We start from the raw sequence: 24,182 nt of genomic DNA, 5'->3' as shown, positions 1-24,182 counted from the left end.
TGCAGAGAAAAATTATTTTTAATTTGCAACCTGATGGAGGTCAGTATAGATAAACTAATAGAGAAAGTCCCACACACTGCTAGAAGGCCAAATATTTTTTCAGAGCTAGATGCAGAAAAAAATTATATTCAGTTTGCAACCTGATGGAGGTCAGTATAGATGGACTAATAGAACAAGTCCCACACACTGCTAGAAGCCCAAATATTTTTTCAGAGCTAGATGCAGAAAAAAATTATATTCAATTTGCAACCTGATGGAGGTCAGTATAGATGGACTAATAGAATGATGCTATGCCCAAAAGATTTTACTTCACTAGGTACAATAAAAAAATTGGTATTCTATACACAGGTGGTATATCTTGCAACACAGATAGGCTACTCCACTGACTAACACACTCTGCAATAGGCCAAAAAGGATTAGCTTTGCTAGATTCAGCCAAATGCTGTGAAAAAAACTTGCACAGCACTGGCACAGACCTGCCTGGCAAAACTGATAGGAACTGATGTAACCTAGTCCTGAAAGGGACTGCAATTACAATTAGTCTTTACTCCCACAATCTATCTATTTAAGAGCACAGACCTGCCTGATAAAAGTCGTAGGAAATGCTGTAATCTAGTACTTAAAAGGACTACAATCACAACTATTCCCTACTCCCAAGCTATCTGTAGATTTGTGCGAAAATTGGCTTGAAATTAACAAGGTATAGCGCACACAGCAACAGCGGTCCCGTCTAACACGCAGCTGCAGCAGTGAGAAAATGGTGGCGACGGGGAAAATGGCTTGGTCTTATAGGGCAAGGACATGTGACATACACTGCCAATGACACATGCCCTTGCTTGTGTGAAAAAAAGCACTTCGCTCCGTGTGTGCGCTGCTGATAGGCTGACAGATTGCACCTCCCCACTGTAAATGCGGGAAAGAGAAAAAAAAATGGAGATCTTCATTATTCCTGCAGAGATCCATCCCCTGCCCCTCCCCCCACCCCGCTGTACACTCAAACTGCGTATTAACATTAATTTTCATCATTACTGAGAAAAAATCCAGTTATGATTTTGGTGCACGAACAGTTATCGAACATAACCTCGAACAGCCGAATTTTTCTCAAATCGTTCGTGTTCGCCGAACGGCTCGAACACCGCCCAAAACAGCTCGAATTTGAGATTGGCGAACAGTTCGAGTCGAACAACGCTCATCTCTACTCATGAAAAAAATTTTTCAATGTGTCAGTGAAGCAATTGACACCAGAGGAGGAGAGCATGGTCACTCATCCTCTTGGTGAGGACACGGAAGTCTTGCCTGTTAGTAGTCTGGCACGCATGGCCGAGTTTATTTTACACTGCCTTTCCCATGACCCTCGCGTTCTCAAAATTTTGGGTGACAGTCATTACTGGTTGGTGACACTTCTAGACCCACGCTACCAGGAGAACTTTATATCTCTTATTCCTGAGGCGGACAGGTCTACAAAAATGGGGCTGTACCAGAAGGCCCTTGTTGCGGTTCTTTTAAAAAAATTCCCATCTGAAAACGCTGGCGGCAGAGGGCACACTTCGTTGGACAACCAAGGAGTACAGGCGAGAGAGACACAACTTCAATCCAGCAGAGGCAGGGGAACACTGTAAAAGTTCTGGGAGAGTTTTCTCAGACCCTCCCATCGGACAGGCCCTGAGGCGCGGGGTACTCTCACAAGGAGTGAAAAGTTTGGGAAGATTCCAACGTCCTCCGTGATTCCTCTGTGTCTTATAATTATTGGGTATCCAAGCTGGATAAGTGGAATGAACTGTCTCTCTATGCCTTGGAGGTCCTGGCCTGCCCTGCCACCAGCGTTTTATCAGAGCAGGTTTTTAGTGCCGCTGGTGCAATTATAACTGATAAGCGCATCCGCCTGTCAACTGAAAATGCTGACAGGATGACTCTTATAAAAATGAACAAGGGCTGGATTGGGCCAGACTTCTCAACACCACCGAATAATAGCAGCGTAACAAACTCCAATCCAGTGTCTTTTCTTGGGAGGTGTATTCCCATGCACCTTTTCACACCAACACATGGGTATACGCTTCCTGATGGTGGCTATTTGCTTTTGTCCACCTAATTTTTTAAAGGGTGTTTATGATGCCCGTAAAAAATTTTTTTATACAGTATGTTCATGTATTCCCCCCAGGGGTAAATGTTTGTCAGCCCATACACTTAGTGCATGGGCATTACAAGTATAGGAGGCCAGCTCCTTTCTAATGGGAACATTTTTTATGAGGCCCTCCTCCACGTCTCTTCCAAGGGGTATTGAAGTGCCTCCAAATTTTTGGCAGCCCTTGGATTCACTGCATAGGCCAACAATATGGGAGACTCTCTGCTTTCTAATGGGAATTTGTCGTTACTGTGCCCTGTGTGTCTTTAAATTCTTAGTGGGGTTTTTCCTAAAATTGTCAGCCGTTAGACTCACTGCATACCCTATAACTGTATAGCAGACCCTCTCCTTTCTAATGGGAACATGTCGTACCTTGTTACTGTGGCCCTGCTCTATGTGTTTTTAAATTCTTAGTGGGGTTTTTCCCAAATTTTGGCAGCCCTTACAGTCACAGCATGGGCATTACCACTATAGGAGACCAGCTCCTTTATAATGGGAACATTTTTTTTACTGAGATGCTCCTCTATGTCTCTTCAAAGGGCTATTGGGTTGCGTCCAAATTTTTGGCAGCCCTTGCAGTCACTGCAGTATAGGAGATCCACTTGTTAATAATGGGAACAACAAAGCATAGCCAGCTGATGGCTCTCTAACAATAGCTAGGGCCGACTGCTGGCCTATTAAGAATAGTAAGGGCCGTCTGATGTCCCTATAAAAATAGGCTTTATGACTTTCAGAGTCCCTCCATCATAAATAAAACAGGATGTGTCTGATGATGTGTCACACACCACATTGCCAGATAAGGTTGTAAAATTTTAAAATGACATTTCCCGGTGAATGCATTTGTCTTAGAGAAAAAACATAAAAAAAAACAAAAAAAAACACAATAGGATCTTTCTTTAGTATAAAAAACAGCGTCACCAAATTAACAACAATGTAATCACGTTGTTCAGCTCATGCACCTCCTCCTCCATCTCCAAAATGACCACATCAGTCACAAGCTGACAGAACTGCAGCACTGCCTTGGCCAAGCGGCAACAGGCTGTGCTGAAGATAACATACTTAATGCTTAATTGACAAACCGCCCAGCGCTGCACAGTTGTTGAAAGCTGTAACACAGCAGCCTGATCTGTGGCTCTGACCGCTGAACATACAGCCAGGCATGGTCATGTGTGACAATGGGCGGAACCTGGTGACGGAGAAATGACAGCCGGTGTAGATATAGATACAGTTTCCCTCTATGCCAGTCCTTTCACCAAGCTAAAGAATATGGCTGTGGTGAAATACAACTCCCACTGAGAAGCTGTTTCAAATTGAAAAACATTGTGCCCACCAGAGGATTTGATTCTGAGGGCTAACCTTTCTCACCCACTCAAGAGCCCCATAGCAGCTGCAAAGTTAGCGCTATCATGAACTCTCTTGAGGTAGAAGCCAAGGCACACCAGAGAATTCTCTGGTGGGACCGTCCAACCCTGCTAAGAAGCAGTCCTGGCTAAGAAAGTGTGTGGAAAGGTTCCCAGACACGCTATGGCTGCTTTTTTACTGAGGAGGAAACAGACGCAAACACGGGGAGGACATACAAAGTCCATGCAGATGTTGTCCTTGCTGGGATTTGAAGCCAGGATCCCAGCGCTGCAAGTCTTCAGAGCTAACCACTGAACCAATGTGCTGCCGTTCACTCTCTAATATCTAACAGGCTGGAGAAACTTGCACCTACTGCCACTCTATCTTCAGCTCCTTTGTGAGAAACTAATGTATTTGGGCAGCCACTCAGTCTACCAAATAGAATTACTGAGAAGGAAATTGGGGATGGCTTCGCTACTGGTTCTGCGGGCAGTGCTAATACCATGGCATCGTTCCATAGTTTGCTGGAAATATTCCAGGCTGGTAGGAGGCAAGCAAATTCCCACAGAAAAGTACCAGCAGTAATGTTCAGGGACCCACGCTTGTAGAAGACGGAGACAACACCGGGAGAAATAGTAACGGCTGGGGACCGAGTATGGACACGAGGCATGAGGCATTTGGTTGTGAAAAGCTTCCGCCTCCACGAGCATAAAAGGCCACATTTCAAGTGAAAGCAGCTTTACAGGACTTCCTGTGAGAAATGACAAGCAGGGTAGATAGGGTTTCCCTCTATGCCAGTCCTTTCACCGAGCTAGATACAACTGTCAGCAAAAAAAGTTGTGGACTGGCTCCGTACCATCACTGGCCACATTCACCTGTCCACGTGTTTGTGGTTAGGCGGTCCTTCCCAGTAAGTGCACTGGGGAGGGCACGGGTAATATTGTGTGACCCGTGCTTGTGGAAGGCGGAGGCAATACCCGGAAATATAGTGGCGGCTGGGGAACGAGTATGGACACCCGGCCGCCGCCGGGATGAGGTTGTGAAAAGCTTCTGCCTCCATGAGCTTAAAAGGCCATATTTCAAGTGCAAAAAGCTGCCCAGAAATCTGGCAGTTTAGTGTTGCGGCCTGTGGGTGGGTGGGTGGATGGCTGCATACTTGCACTTGCATTCCAAGTAACAGAAAACTAAGCAGATGGTGGCCTTTATCATCATCATGGCCTCACCTCGGCACTATGAACTCTCCTGAAGGAGAAGCCAGGGCCCGCCGGAGGAGTCTCTGGTTCTCTGGTGGGCCCGTCCAACCCTGCCGAAAAGCAGCCCTGGCTAAGAAAAGTGTGGGGGAAGGTTCCCGGACACTCTATGGCTGCTTTTATAATGTGGATCGGCCATGCTTATACATGTTATTTCTCAAACCGCTTTACAGATCAGGCCATTGTCCAACTCTGTATTCAAGAAATTAAATGTGCAAAGAAAGATGTGTGTGTGTCAAAGCACCACAGACAAGGGCGAATTGATGTTGGACGGGCTGCCATTGCTTCTGCAACAAGCTGCATTAAAGGACTTCCTGTGAGAAATGACATGCAGGGTAGATAGGGTTTCCCTCTATGCCAGTCCTTTCACCAAGATAAATACAACTGTCAGCAAAAAAAGTTGTGGACTGGCTCCGTACCGTCCCTGGCCACATTCACCTGTCCATGTGTTTGTGGTTAGGCGGTTCTTCCCAGTAAGTGCACTGGGGAGGGCACGGATAATGTTGTGGGACCCGTGCTTGTGGAAGGCAGAGGCGATACCGGGAAATATAGTGGCAGCTGGGGACCGAGCATGGACACCCGGCTGCCGCCGGCATGAGGTTGTGAAAAGCTTCCGCCTCCACAAGCCTAAAAGGCCACATTTCAAGTGCAAGCAGCTGTCAAAAATTTGGCAGTATAGTATTGCAGCCTGTGGGTGGGTGGCTGCCTGCATACTTGCGCTTGCATTCCAAGGAATGGGACAACTGAATGCTGCAGTGGGACAAGGACGTGGACGGTGATTGTTGCAAGTCTGCAACGACAGGTTCATGGCGGGAGGCATCTTCACATGCGCCAAGGATCACTTATGATGGGCACACTTTTAGACAGTGACCTGGGAGTCAGAGATGCTTCCAGAGGTCTTCCCCATGCTGTTCCCATGACTTTTCAGCACTGTATGCATGTGTCTGATGATGTGTCACACAGCACATGGCCAGATAAGGTTGTAAAATGTTAAAATGAAATTTCCTGGTGAATGCATTTGTCTTGGTTGAAAGCAATGCAAAAGTGCAAAAACGCATCAAAAACGCTACGTGTAAACATAGCCCAAGGTGTGGAGGAGTATTTTTGTTTTTGGTTATTTCTTTTGCCTTATATACAAGTCATTATCCTGGAAAGGATGTTACTTAACATATTTCCCAGGAAAATCCATTTTGGTTTCATTTTTGTATGTTTTATTGTGAGTCCGTAACAGTGGTGTAATACTTTGACAACGTTGTTGACAGCAGTGATCTGGGAGTCAGAGATGCTTCCTGGGGTCTTCCCCATGCTGTCCCCATGTCATTTGAGCACTGTTCCCATCGATTTGGGCAATTTTTAGGCCCTTTGCAGATCGCCAGGGTGAGCCGCCAGAAAAATGCTCGAGTTTCCCATAGACTTACATTGGGCTCGTTGTTTGGGTCGAGCACACGAGTATTCCAATTTTCTCGACCCGAGCAACGAGTACCCGAGCATTTTAGTGCTCGCTCATCACTACCCACAACCAACATGGCTACGGCATTACAGTGCACGGCAGGCAATACCTGCATGTTCATTGGCTCTCTAATTAGCGCCAAACATGCAGGGAGGGAACCCGTGTTCCCGGCGAGCACCCAGCAGTAGCGAGCATGCTCGCTCATCACTAGTCTCAACTTGTAGCTTGTGATTTGGTCAAGCAAAACTAGACAGAAACAATCATATTGTAGACCGTGAACCGGGGAGGTCTCTCTCAGAGTACAGCAGGCCGAGGACAAAGGATAGTAGCAGACACTTAGCTGGGGAATCACTTTTTACTAAGAACAAAAACTGGGTTGCTCCGGCAACGCAAGCAAAGAACACAAACTTCACACATATCCAGCTCTGACAGCTGGGACCCCTGTGCTGCACAACTGACAGGACCAGGAAATACTACAAGATGAACTATAATTTGCCTAACCAGTGGTTCCGCCTAGTGCGGTAACCGAGTGTTACCCAGAGAAATGATATAATCAGATGGGTGCACTAGGTGGCCCCTGCAGTGGTTGCAGCGCAAAAGTTCACAAATTTAACAACATTCTACGTTTACAATACTGTTATTCTATCTATGCACAAGCTCACCACTGGGGGGAGTCTCTACCTGAGGTTCACCCAAACCTGCCTAAAACTAATGTCTTTAATTGAGAACCTGTGTCCTGACCTTGTCACAGGAGGGCAGATGCCCTTGGGGGAATCCAACTCAGCATCCAACCGTAGTCATCCCCCCAAGGTGATTCTTTCTCTTTGGCCAGAGTAACAGGCAAGGTTTCACCTTCACTCAAAGGTCTGTTATGCTCCCAGCATGCTGCACACACTGAGCTCTTAGGATGCAGCACCACACTGCCCTTCCTCTCTTCACTACTTGTTTTTGCAGACTCACATACGATCAAGTTCACCACAGAGTCACTTTTAGAGGCAACAGAGACCTCTTGTGGCCGGAGGCTGATAACGCAGCAATGTCCACACATTTCCTTTTCACATGCCACCCACTAGAGGTTGGCATCCTTCCGATATGAAGTCGTCCTGCACATAGCATTGTGGCGGTATGCCCGTGGTAGTCCGAATGATCCTTCGCAGGACTGGGACTGTCGACTTCCCTGGTGCATTAATGCTGGGGGTAGTCACAGGTTGAGCAGGGGCAGTCATTTCACAGGTTGTGAAACAGTTTCTCTGGAGGGCATTATTACATCAGAAGGGGTTCCCGTTTGCAAGGGAGCGGATGCGGCCCACCCATCAGCATCCATGGGCGGGTTCACTTCCCTCGGCTCAGGTTCAGGATTTGCATTCGCAATAGTCGGTTCTCTAAACTGATACCGTCACAACATGTTGCTGCAACTCTGAGGGTAGGTAAATCTGACGGCATAAGAGACCTTGAACCACATTCAGCTTATCCCAGTGAGGCAGCAGTTTTTCACCTTACGGGGAAAATGTCGCTCGCTCCTCTGGCCAGGGCCATACATTAGCCTTGACCCAGCGTTTCACGCATCTCACATCTCTGTTCTCATGCTGGGCCCGCTCCCAATCTGCAGTAGTTTTTCCAAGCACTGTAGGCATTCCAGAGGCCACCCCACTTGAATGTACCATGCTCTGGAAGACAGGCCGTTGTCCCAGGTCAGGCGTCTCAGTGTCCTCCAGTTCATCATCGATACTCCCCACCGGTGGCCCCATCAGAACCCGAGATAGTGCGTCTGCGTTTCCATTCTCTCTTCCTGATCGGAACTTGATATGGTAGTTGAACAAAGTCAGCCATGCCATCCACCTCTGCTTCAGTGCTCCCAGTTTGGCGTTCTCCAGATGGGCCAGTGGATTGTTATCCATCATGACTACCACTTCAGCCCCCATTAAGTACTCCACACATCATTTAATCATCGCCCAAACCAAGGCCAGCAGCTCTAACCTGAAAGAACTATAATTCGGGGGGTTACGTTCTGTCTCTCTTAGGGAACGGCTTCCATATGCGATCACTCTCTCCCGGCCATCTTGTACCTGGAACAACACTGCTCCCAAACCATGCAGGCTCCCATTGGGGTAGAGCAGGAAAGGAGCATTAAATCGGGCGTAAGCCAGGATCAGTGCTGTGGTTAGGGCGGCTTTCACGTCATCAAAGGCCTTCTGCTGTTGAAAGCTCCACTGAATGGGGTAATTCTTGGGTTCTCGAGTTGTGCCTCTCAGGAGTTCATTCAAGGGACTAACCAGATGAGTGAACTTGGGGACAAACCGTCGTTAATATCCCGCTAGTCCTAAAAAGGCTCTCACCTCTCACAACATTCTCGGCTGAGGCCACTTCTGGATAGACTCAACCTTACTGGCAGCTGGTTGTACTCCTTAGGGAATCACCACATGACCCAGGTATTCTATATGGTCTTGAAACAATTGCCATTTTTGAGGCTTAAACTTCAACCCGTGGTCACGAAGTCGATGTAGGACCACAGCTTCTGAAGATGATCTTCAAACGATGTCCCGAATACCACCACATCGTCCAGGTAGATCAACACGCACTCGAAGTTGAGGTCACCCAAGCAATGTTCTATTAATCGCTGAAAGGTTCCAGGCGCATTGGAAAGACCAAATGGCATTCTGTTAAATTCATAGAGTCCCATGGGTAGGATGAATGCCATCTTCACCTTGTCTTTCTCAGCCACCGGGACTTGCCAGTATCCACTGGCCAAATCGAGAGTAGAAAAGTACTTAGCCCGACCCAAGGCTGATAGCGATGCTTCAATCCGGGGGAGAGGGTAGGCGCCCCGTACAGTGTGGGCATTCAATTTTCGGTAATCGACACATAATCGAAGGGACCCATCTTTTTTTCGTACCAAGACCACTGGCGCTGCCCATGGACTCTGGCTCGCTCGTATGACCTGGTTGTCCAGCATGTTGGCTACCATGTTCTTTACTTCTTGATACACCTTCGGAGAGATCTGTCGATAACGTTGCTGAATTAGTGGAGTGTCCGCAGTTGGAATCTCATGCTCGATGGTAGAGGAACACCCAAAATCTTCGCCATGACGGAAGAAAGCCTCCTAGAATTCCCATAGGGTATCCTCCAGGAGACTCTGTTGGGCAAGGGTCAGGGCCCTTTGTCGGAGTATCTCTCCATCAGACGCATAGACACCAGCGACGTACCCTCGGGTATAGTAACTTCGCTATACAGCACATTAATGAAACGGATAGGCACACAGCCATCTCTCATCGTCGCTAGTGCACGGGCCACCAAGGGTTTCGTCTGGGTCGTTTCCTCGAACATTGGCTCAATCAGTACTTCCAGACCATTCAGCCTCTGCGAGGTTCCCACAGGCAGCATCAGAAGTTGTTCTCTGTTCGGTGCGATCACCACTGGAGTACGGGAAGAAACCTTGATTAGGCCTATGGGTCAACCAGATATGGCACTTTTCTTAAAGCTACAACATCTCACCATCCGCTGAAGGACCCTCTGGGGTGTCCAGTGGGTTTTAGTGTGTTGCCAGTACCGCGGTCCTTCCTTAGTGAACAGGTGGTGATCCAGATCTCGTAATACGTTCATACATTCATCCCCTAAGGGTACGTCCATTCCTCTCGTAGGGGGATGATTCACCAGGACCACTCCTTTCAGATATCTTCACTCTCATCCACACGATTCCCTAGCAGCTGGCCATTGTTTGCTACTGTAAGACGAAAAACGCTCCAGTCTTCTGGTTCCATCATATGGCCGAAGAAGCTCTCGAAGATCTCTAGAGGCATAATGGTGCATTCAGACCTGGTATCCACCAAATACCTCACCTTCTGTCCTTCAAAATCAGCCTCTAGCATCGAACTGCATGAATACAAATCGTGTTCTCCACGTTGTGGGCTTTGCAAATCGGGGACTGCTGCAGGGTGCCCAGCTACTGCAGCGGTTGGTAGTTTAAAGTTGGTGCCGTCATCTAGAGGTCAGTACTATCATCTCAATCCCAGGTAAGGTGGCCAAAACGCTGACAATTTCTGCAGAAAGGCCTCCTGAGTCTCTGTGCACCAGACGTTTTTCCTCCATTTGGCCTCTGCACCCAAGTCGGGACAGATGGAGGATCTCTGGGACCTGGAGCTGTCTTCAGAGGTTGGACCAAACTCATTTGCATCTGGGACACTTCGAGTCATAGATCTTTTATTTCTGCCCACAGAGCCTGGACCACATTCTTCAGAGTCTTCGCATCTTCAGACCTCGTCCGGATGTCCATCACTTGAGCGCTACTCACTGCTTTCTTGACCACAGGCATGGACTGCTCTTCCCTCTCTATTGCAGCAAGGTAAACATTGTAAAATGTCAGATCAGCCATCATCCGGGTCATTTCTTGCAATTTGTCCCGCAGGAATTTTTTGGCTACCCCAGCAATGAACTGATCCCGAAACAGCCTATCCACCTCCTGGAAAGCTCCCATAGCCTTGGGATCCCACCGATGTACTTCATTCAATGTTTCTTGCAAGGCATTGGAGTATTGCATTAGAGTCTCGCCTTCCCGCTGTGGCCAGTTGAAAAAGAAACTTCATAGTTGAGTCACTTTGGCACTACCCCCATGGGTTCCATCCAGCAGCACGAGTATTTTGTCTAAGGTGTCCCTTTCGGACTAGGGCAGTACCATTACTGTCCGCCTGGCATCACCCTCTGGTGCATTCAATGCCATCTCTGCTCGCAACACCGGGATCAGATTGCACATTTTAATCATACTCTGCATCCATTCTATCCAATTTTGCAACAACATGTTTTTACCATCATATTTTGGCAAATGCAATAATAGCGCCCCAGCCAGAAGGTATCCGGCTGAAGCTGAGGTGGGGGGAGGCGGGTTCAGTACTTGGGCCGGGACCACCGCTAATGAGGGGTTGTCTCCCTCCATGTCCCCGTCCAAGGCAATTGCTGTATCCTGCCGACTACGCCAAGTTGTAGACGGTGTACCGGGGAGGTCTGTCTCAGAATACCGAGGACCGTGGACAAAGGATACTAGCAGACACTTTGTTAGGGAACCACTTTTTACTGAGAACAAAAATAGGGTTGCCTTGGCAATGCAAGAAAAGAACACAAACTTCACACACACGCAGCTCTGACAGCTGGGACCCCTGCGCTGCACAACTGACAGGATCAGGATGCACTACAAGATTAACTATAATTTGCTTAACCAGTGGTTCCGCGTAGTGCGGTAACCGAGTGTTACCCAGAGAAATGACGTAATCAGATGGGTGCACTAGGCGACCCCTGCAGTGGTTGCAGTGCAAAAGTTCACAAACTTAACAACATTCTGATTCTACGTTTACAATACTGTTATTCTATCTATGCACAAGTTCACCACTGGAGAGAGTCTCTAGCTAAAGTTCACCCAAACCTGCCTAAAACTAATGTCTTTAGCTGAGAACCTGTGTTTGGCGCCAAACTCTTCCTGCTATTTGCATGCATGCATTCACCGGGATCCCTGTGGTGATGCCTGAGCTCAGGACTTACCGGCCGTTAACTGTTCTCTGAAGAAGCTGTCTGATCGTCTGATTGGACATTTAGCTGGGAGACTGAGGAGAGGGTCCTGACCTTGTCACAGGAGGGCAGTTTTCAGTCTGGCAGACTAGCAGAAGGCCCTTCACGTCACTCAGATGCCCTTTGGGGAATCCACCTCTGCATCAAACCATCCCCCCAAAGTTATTCTTTTTATTTGGCCAGAGTCACATTCAAGGCTTCACCTTCACTCAAAAGTCTGTTACGCTCCCAGCACGCTGCACACACCGAGCTCTTAGGATGCAGCACCACACTGTCCTTCCTCTCTTCACTACTTGTTTTCGCAGACTCACACACCATCAAGTTCACCATACAGTCATTTTTAGAGGCAACAGAGACCTCTTGTGGCCGGAGGTTGATACCGCAGCAATGTCCACACATCTGCTTCTCACAATATCACAGACAAAAAGTTGAAATCTTTGTTCCATTTGTAAGAAAAGTATTTTTCTTTACTTGTTGAAAGTGAGATGATTTATGGAAAAAAAACTATAGTCCTAATTTTTGCAACCAATTTGCCACATGTGAATATACACTAAATGGACAAAAGTATTGGCAACCAGCACATTACACCTCCAGGAGGTTTTGTTACATTCTATTCTAAATTCATAGCCATTAATTTTGAAGTGCTCCCCTAGCAAAAAAGCATGTTCACTCTTCTGGAATAGCTTTCTATAAGATTTTGAAGTGTATTTGTAGAATTCATACAGAAAAGCATGTGTGAGGTCAGAGACTAATATTTAATGTCCTTGCTTGCAGTGGCGTAACTTGAAGCTCATGGACCCCAATGCAAAACTTCCAACGGGGTCTCCAATTATTGCAAGTTTTTAATAGTATTGGTCTTTTTGTAAAGATCAAAGGAACTTATTGGGCCCCTTAGGCTTCAGGGCCCAGGTGCGATTGCAACCCCAGCATTTATTGTAGTTGTACCCCTGTTGGCTTGTAATCTGTATTCTAAGTCATTAGGTGTTTCGGGGTTGAGGTCAGACTCTATTCTTTCACACCAGTCTCAGTCAACAATGCTTTCATGGACCTTGCTTTGTGCATTGTAGTACAGTAATGCGGAAACAGAAAAAGACCCAGACTGTTCCCAGAAAGTTGGATGCACATAATTGTTCAAAATGTCTTGGAATGCTGAAGCATTAAGATTTCTCTCCACTTTAAGTTAAAGAGGTATTCCCATCTCCAAGATCCTATCCTAATATATAGTAGGTGTAATAATATTAATATTAGTAAATACCTCCATTTAGAAATGTAGTATAGTTTTTCTGATTCGCTGTGTCTCTTTCCTCATGTGCAGGCATCGCAGGACCTTAGGTATCCATGGTTATGACCACTAGCAACTAGCTAACTGTCACTACAGCAGTGGTCACAACCATGAATGCCTACGGTCCTGCAATGCCCTGCACATGAGGAAACAGACATAATGAATTAGAAAAACTATACTACATTTCTAATTTGAGGTATTTGCTAATATTATCATTATTACACCTACTACATATTGGGATAGGATCTTGGAGATGGCAATACACCTTTAAGAGCCTTGACCAATCCCAGAAAAGAAACCTCAAAGCATTATAACTCCTTCACCAAACTTTATAGTTAGCAAAAAGCAGTCAGGTTTGTAACATTCTCCTGGCATTTGCCAAAGCCAGACTAATCCATCAGGCTGCTAGATAGAGAAGCATGATTCATCACTCCACAAAAGACATTTCCCCTGATCCAGAGTGAGGTGGTGTGCTTTACACCACTCCATCTGATATTCGGCATTATGCTTGGTAGTGTATGGCATTATGCTTAGTGATGTTAGGCCTGTATGCAGCTGCTAGGCCATGGAATCCATGCCATGAAGCTCCTGGCATACAGATTTTGCACTGATGTTAGTGCTATAGGAAGTTTGGAGCTCTGCAATTGAGTCAGCATAGTATTAGCAACTTTTACGCATTATGCGCATCGGAGACCCCGCTCTTAAAGGGGTATTCCCATCTTCAAGATCCTATTCCAATATGTAGTAGATGTAATAATAATAATATTAGCAAATACCTCCAATTAGAAATGTAGTATAGTTGTTCTGATTCACTATGTCACTTACCCGATATGTAGGCAGTGCAGGACCTTAGGTATCCATGGTTACTACCACTAGCAACTAGCTAACTACTTGTCACTACACTCCCTGACAGAAGTTATGTCGCTTATCCATGTTATGTAAATAAAAGCTTATAACCTAACGTTAAATTTTTCCATTGGTTTTATAAATTACTCTTTTGAAAGCTGAAACCCTCCCAAATTTTGTTTAGGTTAAGAAAATAAATTGCCATCAATGCTGAAATATTGATCATTTAATGAACACGGAATGGTCAGATTTTGGCAAGACAAAACTTTTGTCGCCCACAGAAAGTAATGTGATATTTAAACAAATAATTATCTTAAAATACAAATATATGTTGCATAACATTGGTGAATAAAGTTGTGGTGCTATTAGAGTCATATTTAATATTTTGTGACTTCCATGAGCTTGAAGGACTGCATCCATGCGGTTCAACAATGATTTATACAATTTATTAATGAAGTCATCAGGAATAGCAAAGAATGCAGTCTTACATGCCTCCCAGAGTTCATCTAGATTCTTTGGTTTTGTCTTCCAAGCTTCCTCTTTCATCCTACCCCAAACATGCTCAATGATGTTCATGTCTGGTGACTGGGCTGGCCAGTCCTTGAGCACCTTGATCTTTTTTTACCTGGAGGAACTTTGTTGTAGAGATGGATGTATGAGATGGAGCACCATCCTGCTGCAGAATTTGACCCCTTTTACGCATTGGAATGTAAGAGGTAGCTAATACTTCTTGATATTTTAGGCTATTGATATTGCCTTCCACCTTGCAAATGTTTTGCACACCCCCATACTGAATGTAACCCCAGAACATGATCTTTCCACCACCAAATTTAACTGTTTTCTGGGTGTATTTTGGATCCATATGGGCTCCAGTAGATTCATCAGAGAAATCCACCTTCTGACACTATTCGAGCGTCCATCTGTTTAGCAGGCTGTGGGACTTTTGCAAATGCCACATGGTTTTTTATTTGCCTTTTGTTTAGTGCTGGCTTCTGGGCACTGATTCGACCATGGAGGCCATTTCGAGACAGAATCCTACAAACTGTTCTAGTTGACACAGGGACTTGAGGTCACCAGGCCTGTTGGAGCTCTGCTGCAGTGGAAGAGGGGCTTGCTTTGGATTTTCTAACCAACAAACGTTCCTCCTGAGCAGTTGTCTTGCAGGGTCTGCCGGACCTGGGCTTGTCAAACACATCTCCAGTCACTTCAAATCTTTTTTTAATTCTTTGTACTTGACGCTGAGACACATTAAAGGTGCCAGCCACCTCTCTAGTGGATCTAGTCTTCAGCCTCTTGATAATCAAGGCTTTGGTCGCAGGGTGGATTTGTGGCATGTTGTCAGAGCTCAAGTTGCAGTTCAAGTGAAGGTCTGGGGTGCTGGGTTTCTTTTTATACACACCCACTAATTAACCGATCATTTACTGAGCACTGGTGAGGATGTAAATTAGGATTGGGTGCATTATATGACCAGGCGACAAAACTTTTGTCTTGCCAAAATCTGACCATTCTGTGTTCATTAAATGATCAATATTTCAGCATTGATGCCAATTTATTTTCTTTACCTAAACCAAATTTGAGAGGGTTTCAGCTTTCAAAAGAGTAATTTATAAAAACAATGGATGAATTTACCGTCAGGTTATAAGCTTTTATTTACATAACATGGATAAGCGACATAACTTCTGTCAGGGAGTGTATATCAGTGGACATAACCATGGATACCTAAGGTCCTGCAATGCCTGCACATGAGGAAACAGACATAGCGAATCAGAAAAATTATACTACATTTCTAATTGTAGGTATTTGCTAATATTATTATTACACCTACTACATATTGGGATAGGATCTTGGAGATGGGAATACCCCTTTAACTTTACACAGTCTGACACTTCGTGGCCGCATTGCTGATGTTTTTACAGTCTCCCACTTTTCAATACTACCTCTTGAAGCTCATCAAGAGAATGCCAAGAGTGTGCAAAGCAGTCATCAAAGCAAAAGCTGGCTACTTTGAAGAACCTAGAAGATAAGACATATTTTCAGTTGTTTCACACTTTTTTGTAAAGTATATAATTCCACATGTGTTAATTCATAGTTTTGATGCCTTCAGTGTAAATGTACAATTTTCAAAGTCATGAAAATATAGAAAAATCTTTAAATGAGAAGGTGTGTCCAAACTTTTGGTCTGTACTGTATGTGACTCACAGATGTATGGATGAGGCCTCAGAGCTGGGTGCTAATACTTTTGCTCACATAGTAGTACATTCAGGTCACATTCAAGCGTGGAGTCAATTTACAGTACCGTAAATGTGAATGGGGTTTTAAAAAAATCTATCCACACGTAGTGAAAAGGGATCTGTTTAGCAAATCAAACTGACCACTCAGCTTGTTAAGCATGCATGTTCATTTCAATATGGAGGATAAATAAGTAGTTGCCCAGCATGAAAGAACCTACGTTTTCCTCACATTACCACCAGGAGAAAGTAGGGAGGTCACCACATGTTAGATTTGATACTTTTACTGTACATTAGATCAAAACATATTGAGTCTGCTGATTTTTTTAATGTGTCCACCCTTATTTTAATGACTTTCTTTCTTGCACATGCAGAATATCCTGAAACTGTGATCAATTGTATATAGTTTACTATCATAATTTCTAGGTATGGTGTTTTTTTAAATTTGTACTTACATTTTTCAAAGAATTGCTGGCCATAGGCACTACGGACTTCCTCCGGAGCATTCTCCCAAAGGGAACGAAATTTTCCCATAAGTATTTCTGGATCACTTACTAATGTTTTGAAGTAACCAGGCTCTAGGATACTGACTTTTACACCAAATCTGACGATTTCACGTCTGTAAAATGTAAAGAATATATAGTGTCAGGAAAGATTATTCCATGTTTAAAGGTGTTTTCCAACTGGATGTCATCTGTTTAAAAAAAATGTTCTTGTGCTGAGATAATCTTATAAATGTACCCCTGCTGTGTACTGTGTAATGGCCGCGTCTGACCATACAGGGACATGGTCTGATCATACCACATCTCCTGGGCAGGAGAGGGGCAAAAGAGTATACAGACAGGACAGCATGGCATCGCAAATAATTATTTCTTTGAGGTAAAATATTGCTTAAAAATAGGCAGTGAAATGTTTTACCTCATAAAAAGAATAATTTGTGATCCCAAGCTGTAAAATCTATATACTCTTTTGCATTCCCCACCTGCCCAGGAGCTGTGGTATGATCAGACCATGTTCCTGTATGGTAAGACACAGCCATTGTGTAGCGGTGTTCAAAGAGCACCGCAAGGCAGGTTTCAAGTATGGCACAGTAGACGAGAAGGTTGAAACAAAACTCCGGCTTTATTATGAACAAAGGGATTATATACCGGGAAGTCAGAATAACAGTATTTACAATGACAATATCAATAACATGAATACAGGAAGAAATAGCTGGAGAACTAGGCTTCAGCTATGGCAATGAAAGATCAATACAACAGTACACATTAGGTTTTACAAAACTACTCTAGGCTAATCCCCTATCTGGCTTTCCACTAATCGGGCCACACTGCTACAGTGTCCTAACAGAAGAAAACTAACCAAATCCTAGCACAGTTCACCACCGGTGAGTCACTCACTGTTGCACAGATCAGACACAGATAACACATCAGCTTGCCATTCATAATGATTAGTGATGAGCGAGCACTAATATGCTCGCGTACTCGTTTTTCGAGTCGAGCAAATTGGAATGCTCGAGTGCTCGGTCCGAGTAACAAGCCCAATGTAAGTCTATGTAATTAAAGAAAAGACAAGGAGGGCTGTTGAGCAGAACCTGATGTACCAGTTAAGATTGAAATGGAGGGGCCAAGAGGTTGCTCACCTGGTGAGGTTGTGCAACCCTGCACAACCCCGGTGAAGAGCGTGAGTATCCGGAGACCGGCGTGGTATCTCGCTGCTCTTCCTGGTCCATGTCACGTGACCACTGCGAGGCGTCACCGATGATGACACGTCGAAGGTCCTAACACCACGGAGGTTAAAGCTAACCCGAAGCTGCTCCTGATGCGTACCCTCAGAAGGGAATGAAACAAGGCAATGGGAAAAACACCACAGCAAAAGAAGCGCTAGAGTAAAGGGATAAAAACTAACGGACCTTTATTCTATTCTTTAAGTTCTATAGTGTGTTGCTATTGAAACGCGCTATCTTACATTAGCTGGATATACATCTGGCAAATAGACCAAATCAGGAAGCTTATACCCATGTCTGGGTGTGAAGACAGAGGTGCATGCGAATAGAGTTAGCCCTCCCAAAAAAAGACACTGTATTTGAGCTTATGCTACGCTGCTATCATTCGGTGGTGTTGAGAAGTCTGGCCCAATCCAGTCCTTGTTCATTCTTACAAGAGTCAGCCTGTCAGCATTTTTAGTTGACAGGCGGATGCGCCTATCGGTTACAATTCCACCAGCGGCACTAAAAGCCCGCTCTGACAAAATGCTAGTGGCAGGGCAGGCCAGGACCTCCAAGTCGTAGAGAGCCAGTTCATGCCATGTATCCAGCTTGGATACCCAATAATTATAAGGAACAGAAGAATAACGGAGGACGTTAGTATGGTTGGCAAGGTACTCCCTCACCATCTTCCGAAACTTTTCCCTCCTTGTGAGAGTACCCCACGCCTTAGGGCCTGTGTGATGACAGTGTTCCCCAGCCTCTGCTGGATTGCATTTGTGTCTCTCTCGACTGTACTCCTTGGTTGTCCAACTAACTGTGACCTCTGCCGCCAGCGTTTTAAGATGGGAATTTTTTTAATAATTCCGTAAGAAGGGCATTATGGTACTGTCCCATTTTATTAGGCCTGTTCAGCAAGGGAATAAGAGACAGAAAGTTCTTCTTGTAGCGTTGGTCTAGAAGTGTTACCAACCAGTAATAACTTTCACTTAAAATTTACTATACCATCCACCACCTCGTCTTCCACTTCCGCTCCCTGGTCCTCCTCCTGACTTTCTGGCAATTGTGTCTCATCATCATCATCATCCACCTCTTGCAACAGTAATTGCACTTTCCCACCATTGCCTTCATGTGACCAAGGCTGCTCAAATATTTGGACATCGCTACACACGTTCTCCTCTTGACATGCTTGAAGCTGGCCATGTGAGAGGCGCGAATCTACAAATGGAAAAGTGAACAACTCTTCTGAGTGTCCAAGTGTGGGATCAGTTGTCTCCGGGCACTCGGCATTGTGGGAGGAAGGAGAATCAGGGTGAGGAATATGCGGTCCAGACTCACGGCTACTGAGACTTGACCGTGTGGAAGACAGGGTGGTGGTGGTGGCAAAGTGACTGGAAGCATTATCTGCTATCCAACCAATAACCTTTTGATACTGCGCTGTGCTCAATAGTGGTGTTCTGCGGTCCCCTAGTAATTGGGACAGGAAGGTCGAGCGACAAGATGTGGGTGTTTGTTGTGGCACAATTTCAGCTTGCCCACGGCCACGTCCTCGGCCTCTACATGCACCATCACCATCACGTCCACTTCCCCGTCCCTTGCCACGCATCTTGCCCATTTTAAATGGAGGACAATATTTTCCACGTTGATTTTGGAACACAGATATATGTGATATGTCTGACTGAGAACCACGGTTTTAAATAGCAGGCCTGTAATTTACTAATACTATTCTTCACAGAGACCTAGTGTGAATAGCTTGACTGACACACTGAAACGAAATGGAATGCAGAAATGGCTGATTTTGGAACACAGTTATATATGTGATACGCCTGACAGAGAACAAGCCTGTAATTTACTAATACTATTCTTCACAACTTCACAGAGACCTAGTGTGAATAGCTTGACCGTCACATTGCAATGAAAAGGAAGGCAGAAATGGCTGATTTTGGAACACAGTTATATGTGAGATACGTCTGGCAGAGAACCACGGTTTTAAATAGCAGGCCTGTAGTTTAGTAATACTAATCTTCTCAGAGACTTAGTGTGAATAGCTTGACTGACACTGCAACAAAATGAAAATGTAAGATATTATATTCCGCTGTCAGTTCAAAATGTCTGGATTTTTATCGCTGTAATATGGAAAATATCTGGCTGTATTCTGCAGTGCTAATGTGGCGCCCCTGAGGGTTCGACCGCCACAGGGACGCTGCACCTCTCTAATGGGGTGTAGTATCCCTCCTTCGAGGTAAGAACGGTGCAATGATCAGGACCTCACCTCCACATCCAACACCACACTTCTCCCACCAGAGGGGGCTAGTAGGCACTAGTGTGCTGCCCCTACTGGGAATTGAGAGACTGGGGAACCAAGAAATAGGGGGAACCAAGTAGTGGGTGAGGGTGGAGGACTCACATTTAGTTTACACTTAATATTTCATATTTAATACAAAGTCATCTTGGCTCTTGGTTCTTTGATTGTGATCTCCATCCCTGACCGTGGCTTCTGGGTGAATCTGCAGCGGATGGAGACATGGCCCTCGTACCCTGGCCTTGGGTCAAGGGGCAGGTTCGAGTTAACATATGTCTCAACCTGGTCAAGGACCTTGACCAAGAAGGCCCGGAGCTTAGGAGTGTAGCTCCACCGCAAAAGGATCCCAGGAGGATGCAGACGGAGCGGTATAAGCCACCTGTCCTCGCTATTCTGATCTATTCAGAGGGATTCCGGCTGCAAAAGGGGTACCGGCCCCCGACACCTGACTTTGCTACTCCACGTCCTAGTCAGGGAAGCCCGGCAGGCCCTGAGGATCCCACCGGGTAACGGACGGAGCGGAGCAGCCACCCGTACCCTGTTTCTGAGCTAGTACAAAGGGAGACCCGGCCTATCTACACACACAAACAGACAGGAAAGGACTCGGTCTGAAGTCTAGGAACACTCTTGTGCGGGGTCCTGATTAAGCACTGTAATTACTCGGAGGTTGTCAGACCCCGTCCCTGGTGACCGCAGAACTCCGTGAGGAGCAGGGAGAAGCCTTGCAGCTGCACTCTCCACCGTGAGTAAACAACCCTGGAAGTCAACCCCTATGGCCTCCGGACTCGTTATTTCTGCACCACACCACGCAGCACCAGATATCCTACACTACGACTCCCTCCATCATTTTCTTCTGCCCTGAGGCCCTGCTCCGCCTGTGGTGAGTAGTATCAACGACGGCTGCCACATCCCGCCTCAGAGGACTGCTGCAGCGCTGGTGGTCATCACCAGGTACCACAGGTGGCGTAGTCGATAGCAACCACTCAACCCTGATAGCCCTTACATCCTTTTTAATGTGACGGTCCTGGGCACGGGACGGGTCCAGGCCACGGCTGCATCCCACCTTCCATAGGACCCGGCCCCGAGTTAACCCCCCATCTTTCCAGGGCAGGGCTGCGAGCGTCACACTAACAGCAAATAGAGCAGAAAAAAATGTGTACTCTGGATTTCTTTTTAAGCAAATAATCAGAATTAAGATAAAAAAATTGGCCCTGGCCCCTGATATATGGGGCAATGTCTACAAATATCTGTAACAACAAGAGCAGCAGCAGGAAAGTACTATGGACCCTCTTGCACTATATGCATTGCAGTCTGCTTAATTGAGAATGAAATAACGAAGGGATTGCCCACACCTGTCCATGAAATAGCCTTGGAGTCAATTGTCCAATTACTTTTGGTCCCTTTAAAAACAGGGTGGAACATGCTAAGGAGCTGAAACTCCTAAACCCTTCATCCAATTTTAATGTGGATACCCTCAAACGAAAGCTGAAAGTCTGAACTTCAACTACATCGGAATTGTTTTGTTTAATCGGTTCAGGACCGCCCACTGTACATAAACGTCGGCGCTGCCTGGGCTCTGTGCAGCGCCGACGTTTAAAAACGGTGGGTGGTCCCGCAGCACTCAGGACCCCCAGGGTCCTGCTAGCGCTGCGGTACCGGTTCAGAGCGATAGCTCTGACATGTGGCATCATGGGGACCTGATTGGATCAGGTCCCCATGATGTTAACCTGTTCCTATCTTCTAGATGCCGCGATCCATAGCGATCGCGGCATTTAAAAGATAGGGACAGCCGGTGGTCGGCGATCGGGACCCCCCACATACCTGTCAGCGGCGGGGATCCCGGTGCTGTGACGTCTGACATCATCGAGACCTGATTGGCTCAGGTCTCGATGATGTCAGCGTCACACCAGCCAATCAGAGAGATCACCAGGGAAGTTTGTTTTAGCAACAAACTTTCCCGGGCGATCTGCCTGATAAATGCAGTTTCTCCTCCGATTTCAGTGAGAGAGCAGAGGAGAAACAGTGTGACAAGAGCTGTCAGCCTTGCCACTGTGAAAGTAAAAAAAAAAAAACATAAAAAAGAAAGTAAGAGTTAGGGTTAGTGAGTCTGTCAGATCAGTCAGTCCTGTCAGATCAGTCCAGTCAGATCTGTCAGTCCTGTCAGATCTGTCAGTTAGTCAGTCCTGTCAGATCTGTCAGTCAGTCAGTCCTGTCAGATCTGTCAGTCAGTCCTGTCAGATCTGTCAGTCAGTCCTGTCAGATCTGTCAGTCAGTCAGTCCTGTCAGATCTGTCAGTCAGTCAGTCCTGTCAGATCTGTCAGTCAGTCAGTCCTCTCAGATCTGTCAGTCAGTCAGTCCTCTCAGATCTGTCAGTCAGTCAGTCCTGTCAGATCTGTCAGTCAGTCCTGTCAGATCTGTCAGTCAGTCAGTCCTGTCAGATCTGTCAGTCAGTCAGTCCTGTCAGATCTGTCAGTCAGTCAGTCCTGTCAGATCTGTCAGTCAGTCAGTCCTGTCAGATCTGTCAGTCAGTCAGTCCTGTCAGATCTGTCAGTCAGTCAGATCTGTCAGTCAGTCAGTCCTGTCAGATCTGTCAGTCCTGTCAGATCTGTCAGTCAGTCAGTCCTGTCAGATCTGTCAGTCAGTCAGATCTGTCAGTCAGTCAGTCCTGCCAGATCTGTCAGTAAGTCAGTCCTGTCAGATCAGTCAGTCAGTCCTGTCACATCAGTCAGTCAGTCCTGTCAGATCAGTCCGGTCAGTCCAGTCCGGTCCCGTCCTTTCAGTCCGGTCCGTTCAGTCCAGTCAAAAAATATAAAAATAAAATGGCCCGTCAGACTTATACCGCAGAGGAGGTGTATGCCCTGCTGTGTTCTGACACTGATGACAGCGCAATCTCAGATGGAGATATGGATTTTGAGGGCTTTAGTAGCGGCGACACTGAGAGCCCAGAAATGAGCAGTGATTCTGTTCCATCCTCAAGCCCAAGGACCAGTACAGCAATAGGGGTAAATAGCGGTACTGGAGAAACGTCTCCAAATCAGGGAACACTGCCCAGTACAAGCGCTGTCCCTGCTACTAGTGAATTGGCGCACGCCAGTGTACAAGGGGCGTTGCCACATGATCTAGCATTTCCCAGATGGGAGGCTTCAGATTCGGCTGCTCCATTCAGCCCTGATTTCAACGCCATTCCTGGTATAAATGTGGAGGTGGAAGATTTTGGACCAATTCATTTTTTTAATTTGTTTTTTACAGACAGCTTGCTAGAGCATATTGTCGTGCAAACAAATTTATACGCGTCCCAATTCATAAGCCAGAATCCCCGATCTTACTATGCTAGGGCAAATTTATGGACACCAACTAATGTCCCGGAAATAAAAAAAATTTTAGGACTTACATTTGCCATGGGGCTTGTTAAAAAACCGAGCATTCGATCCTACTGGTCCAACCACCCTGTTCAAGCCACCCCTATGTTTTCAGTCATTCTGCCTAGGACCCGTTATGAAATGCTCATGCGGTTTTGGCATTTTAACGACAATAGTCAATGCCTGCCCAGAAATGCCCCAGAACATGACAGGTTATATAAAATTAGACCCATCATTGAAAATTTGTCAGAAAAATTCTTAAGCCTCTACACCTGAGGAGGCCTGACAGGAAGTGGTGGAGGCGGAGCCTGCCGTGTGCTGCAAGAGTTGTGCTGTGTGTGGAGAGAGCTCCTGGGAAGGGAGGAGAGCCAGGCGGAGGTGACCGAGCGGACCGGGAGGACCAGTAGGAGGCGACCGGAGGGACGAGCGCAAGAGAGCGCTGTGGCAGCGTGCAGTGCCGGCCAGCGGAGGGTGCCAGGTGGTGGTGACCAGGAGGTGATCAGGAGGACCGGTAAGAGGCGACCGGAGGGACAAGCGCGCTGTGATAGCGTGCAGCGTCCCTAGAGGAGGTGAGTGAGGGGCAGGAGGCCGCGATAAGCGGCCCTACTGAACCCAAGTGTGTACTGTACTGTATTGTATTTGTATCTGTATTGTAATTGTATTGTATTCCCTAGTCCATATTTAATTGATTACCCCCCCGTCCATATTTAATTGATCACCCCCGTCCATATTTAAATTGATTCCCCT

At 46.2% G+C, this 24,182-nt stretch overlaps 1 protein-coding gene across 2 annotated transcripts in view; it reads right to left on the bottom strand.

The window, feature by feature from the left end:
* Positions 1-24,182, bottom strand: part of LOC141201287 (retinol dehydrogenase 16-like) — a 128,961-nt gene that overhangs the window by 22,661 nt on the left and 82,118 nt on the right. For both annotated transcript variants that reach the window (XM_073663364.1, XM_073663363.1), the window contains exon 4: positions 16,528-16,691. In XM_073663364.1, coding sequence (XP_073519465.1) covers positions 16,528-16,691 — 164 coding nt within the window. The remainder of the gene's footprint in view (positions 1-16,527; positions 16,692-24,182) is intronic.

Source organism: Phyllobates terribilis, unplaced genomic scaffold (genome assembly GCF_046119375.1).
Source record: "Phyllobates terribilis strain yellow unplaced genomic scaffold, ASM4611937v1 Scaffold_2__4_contigs__length_985480577, whole genome shotgun sequence".
Taxonomy (NCBI): domain Eukaryota; kingdom Metazoa; phylum Chordata; class Amphibia; order Anura; family Dendrobatidae; genus Phyllobates; species Phyllobates terribilis.
Note: the sequence above shows the minus strand (reverse complement) of the source record. Positions and strands in the feature narration are given on the sequence as shown.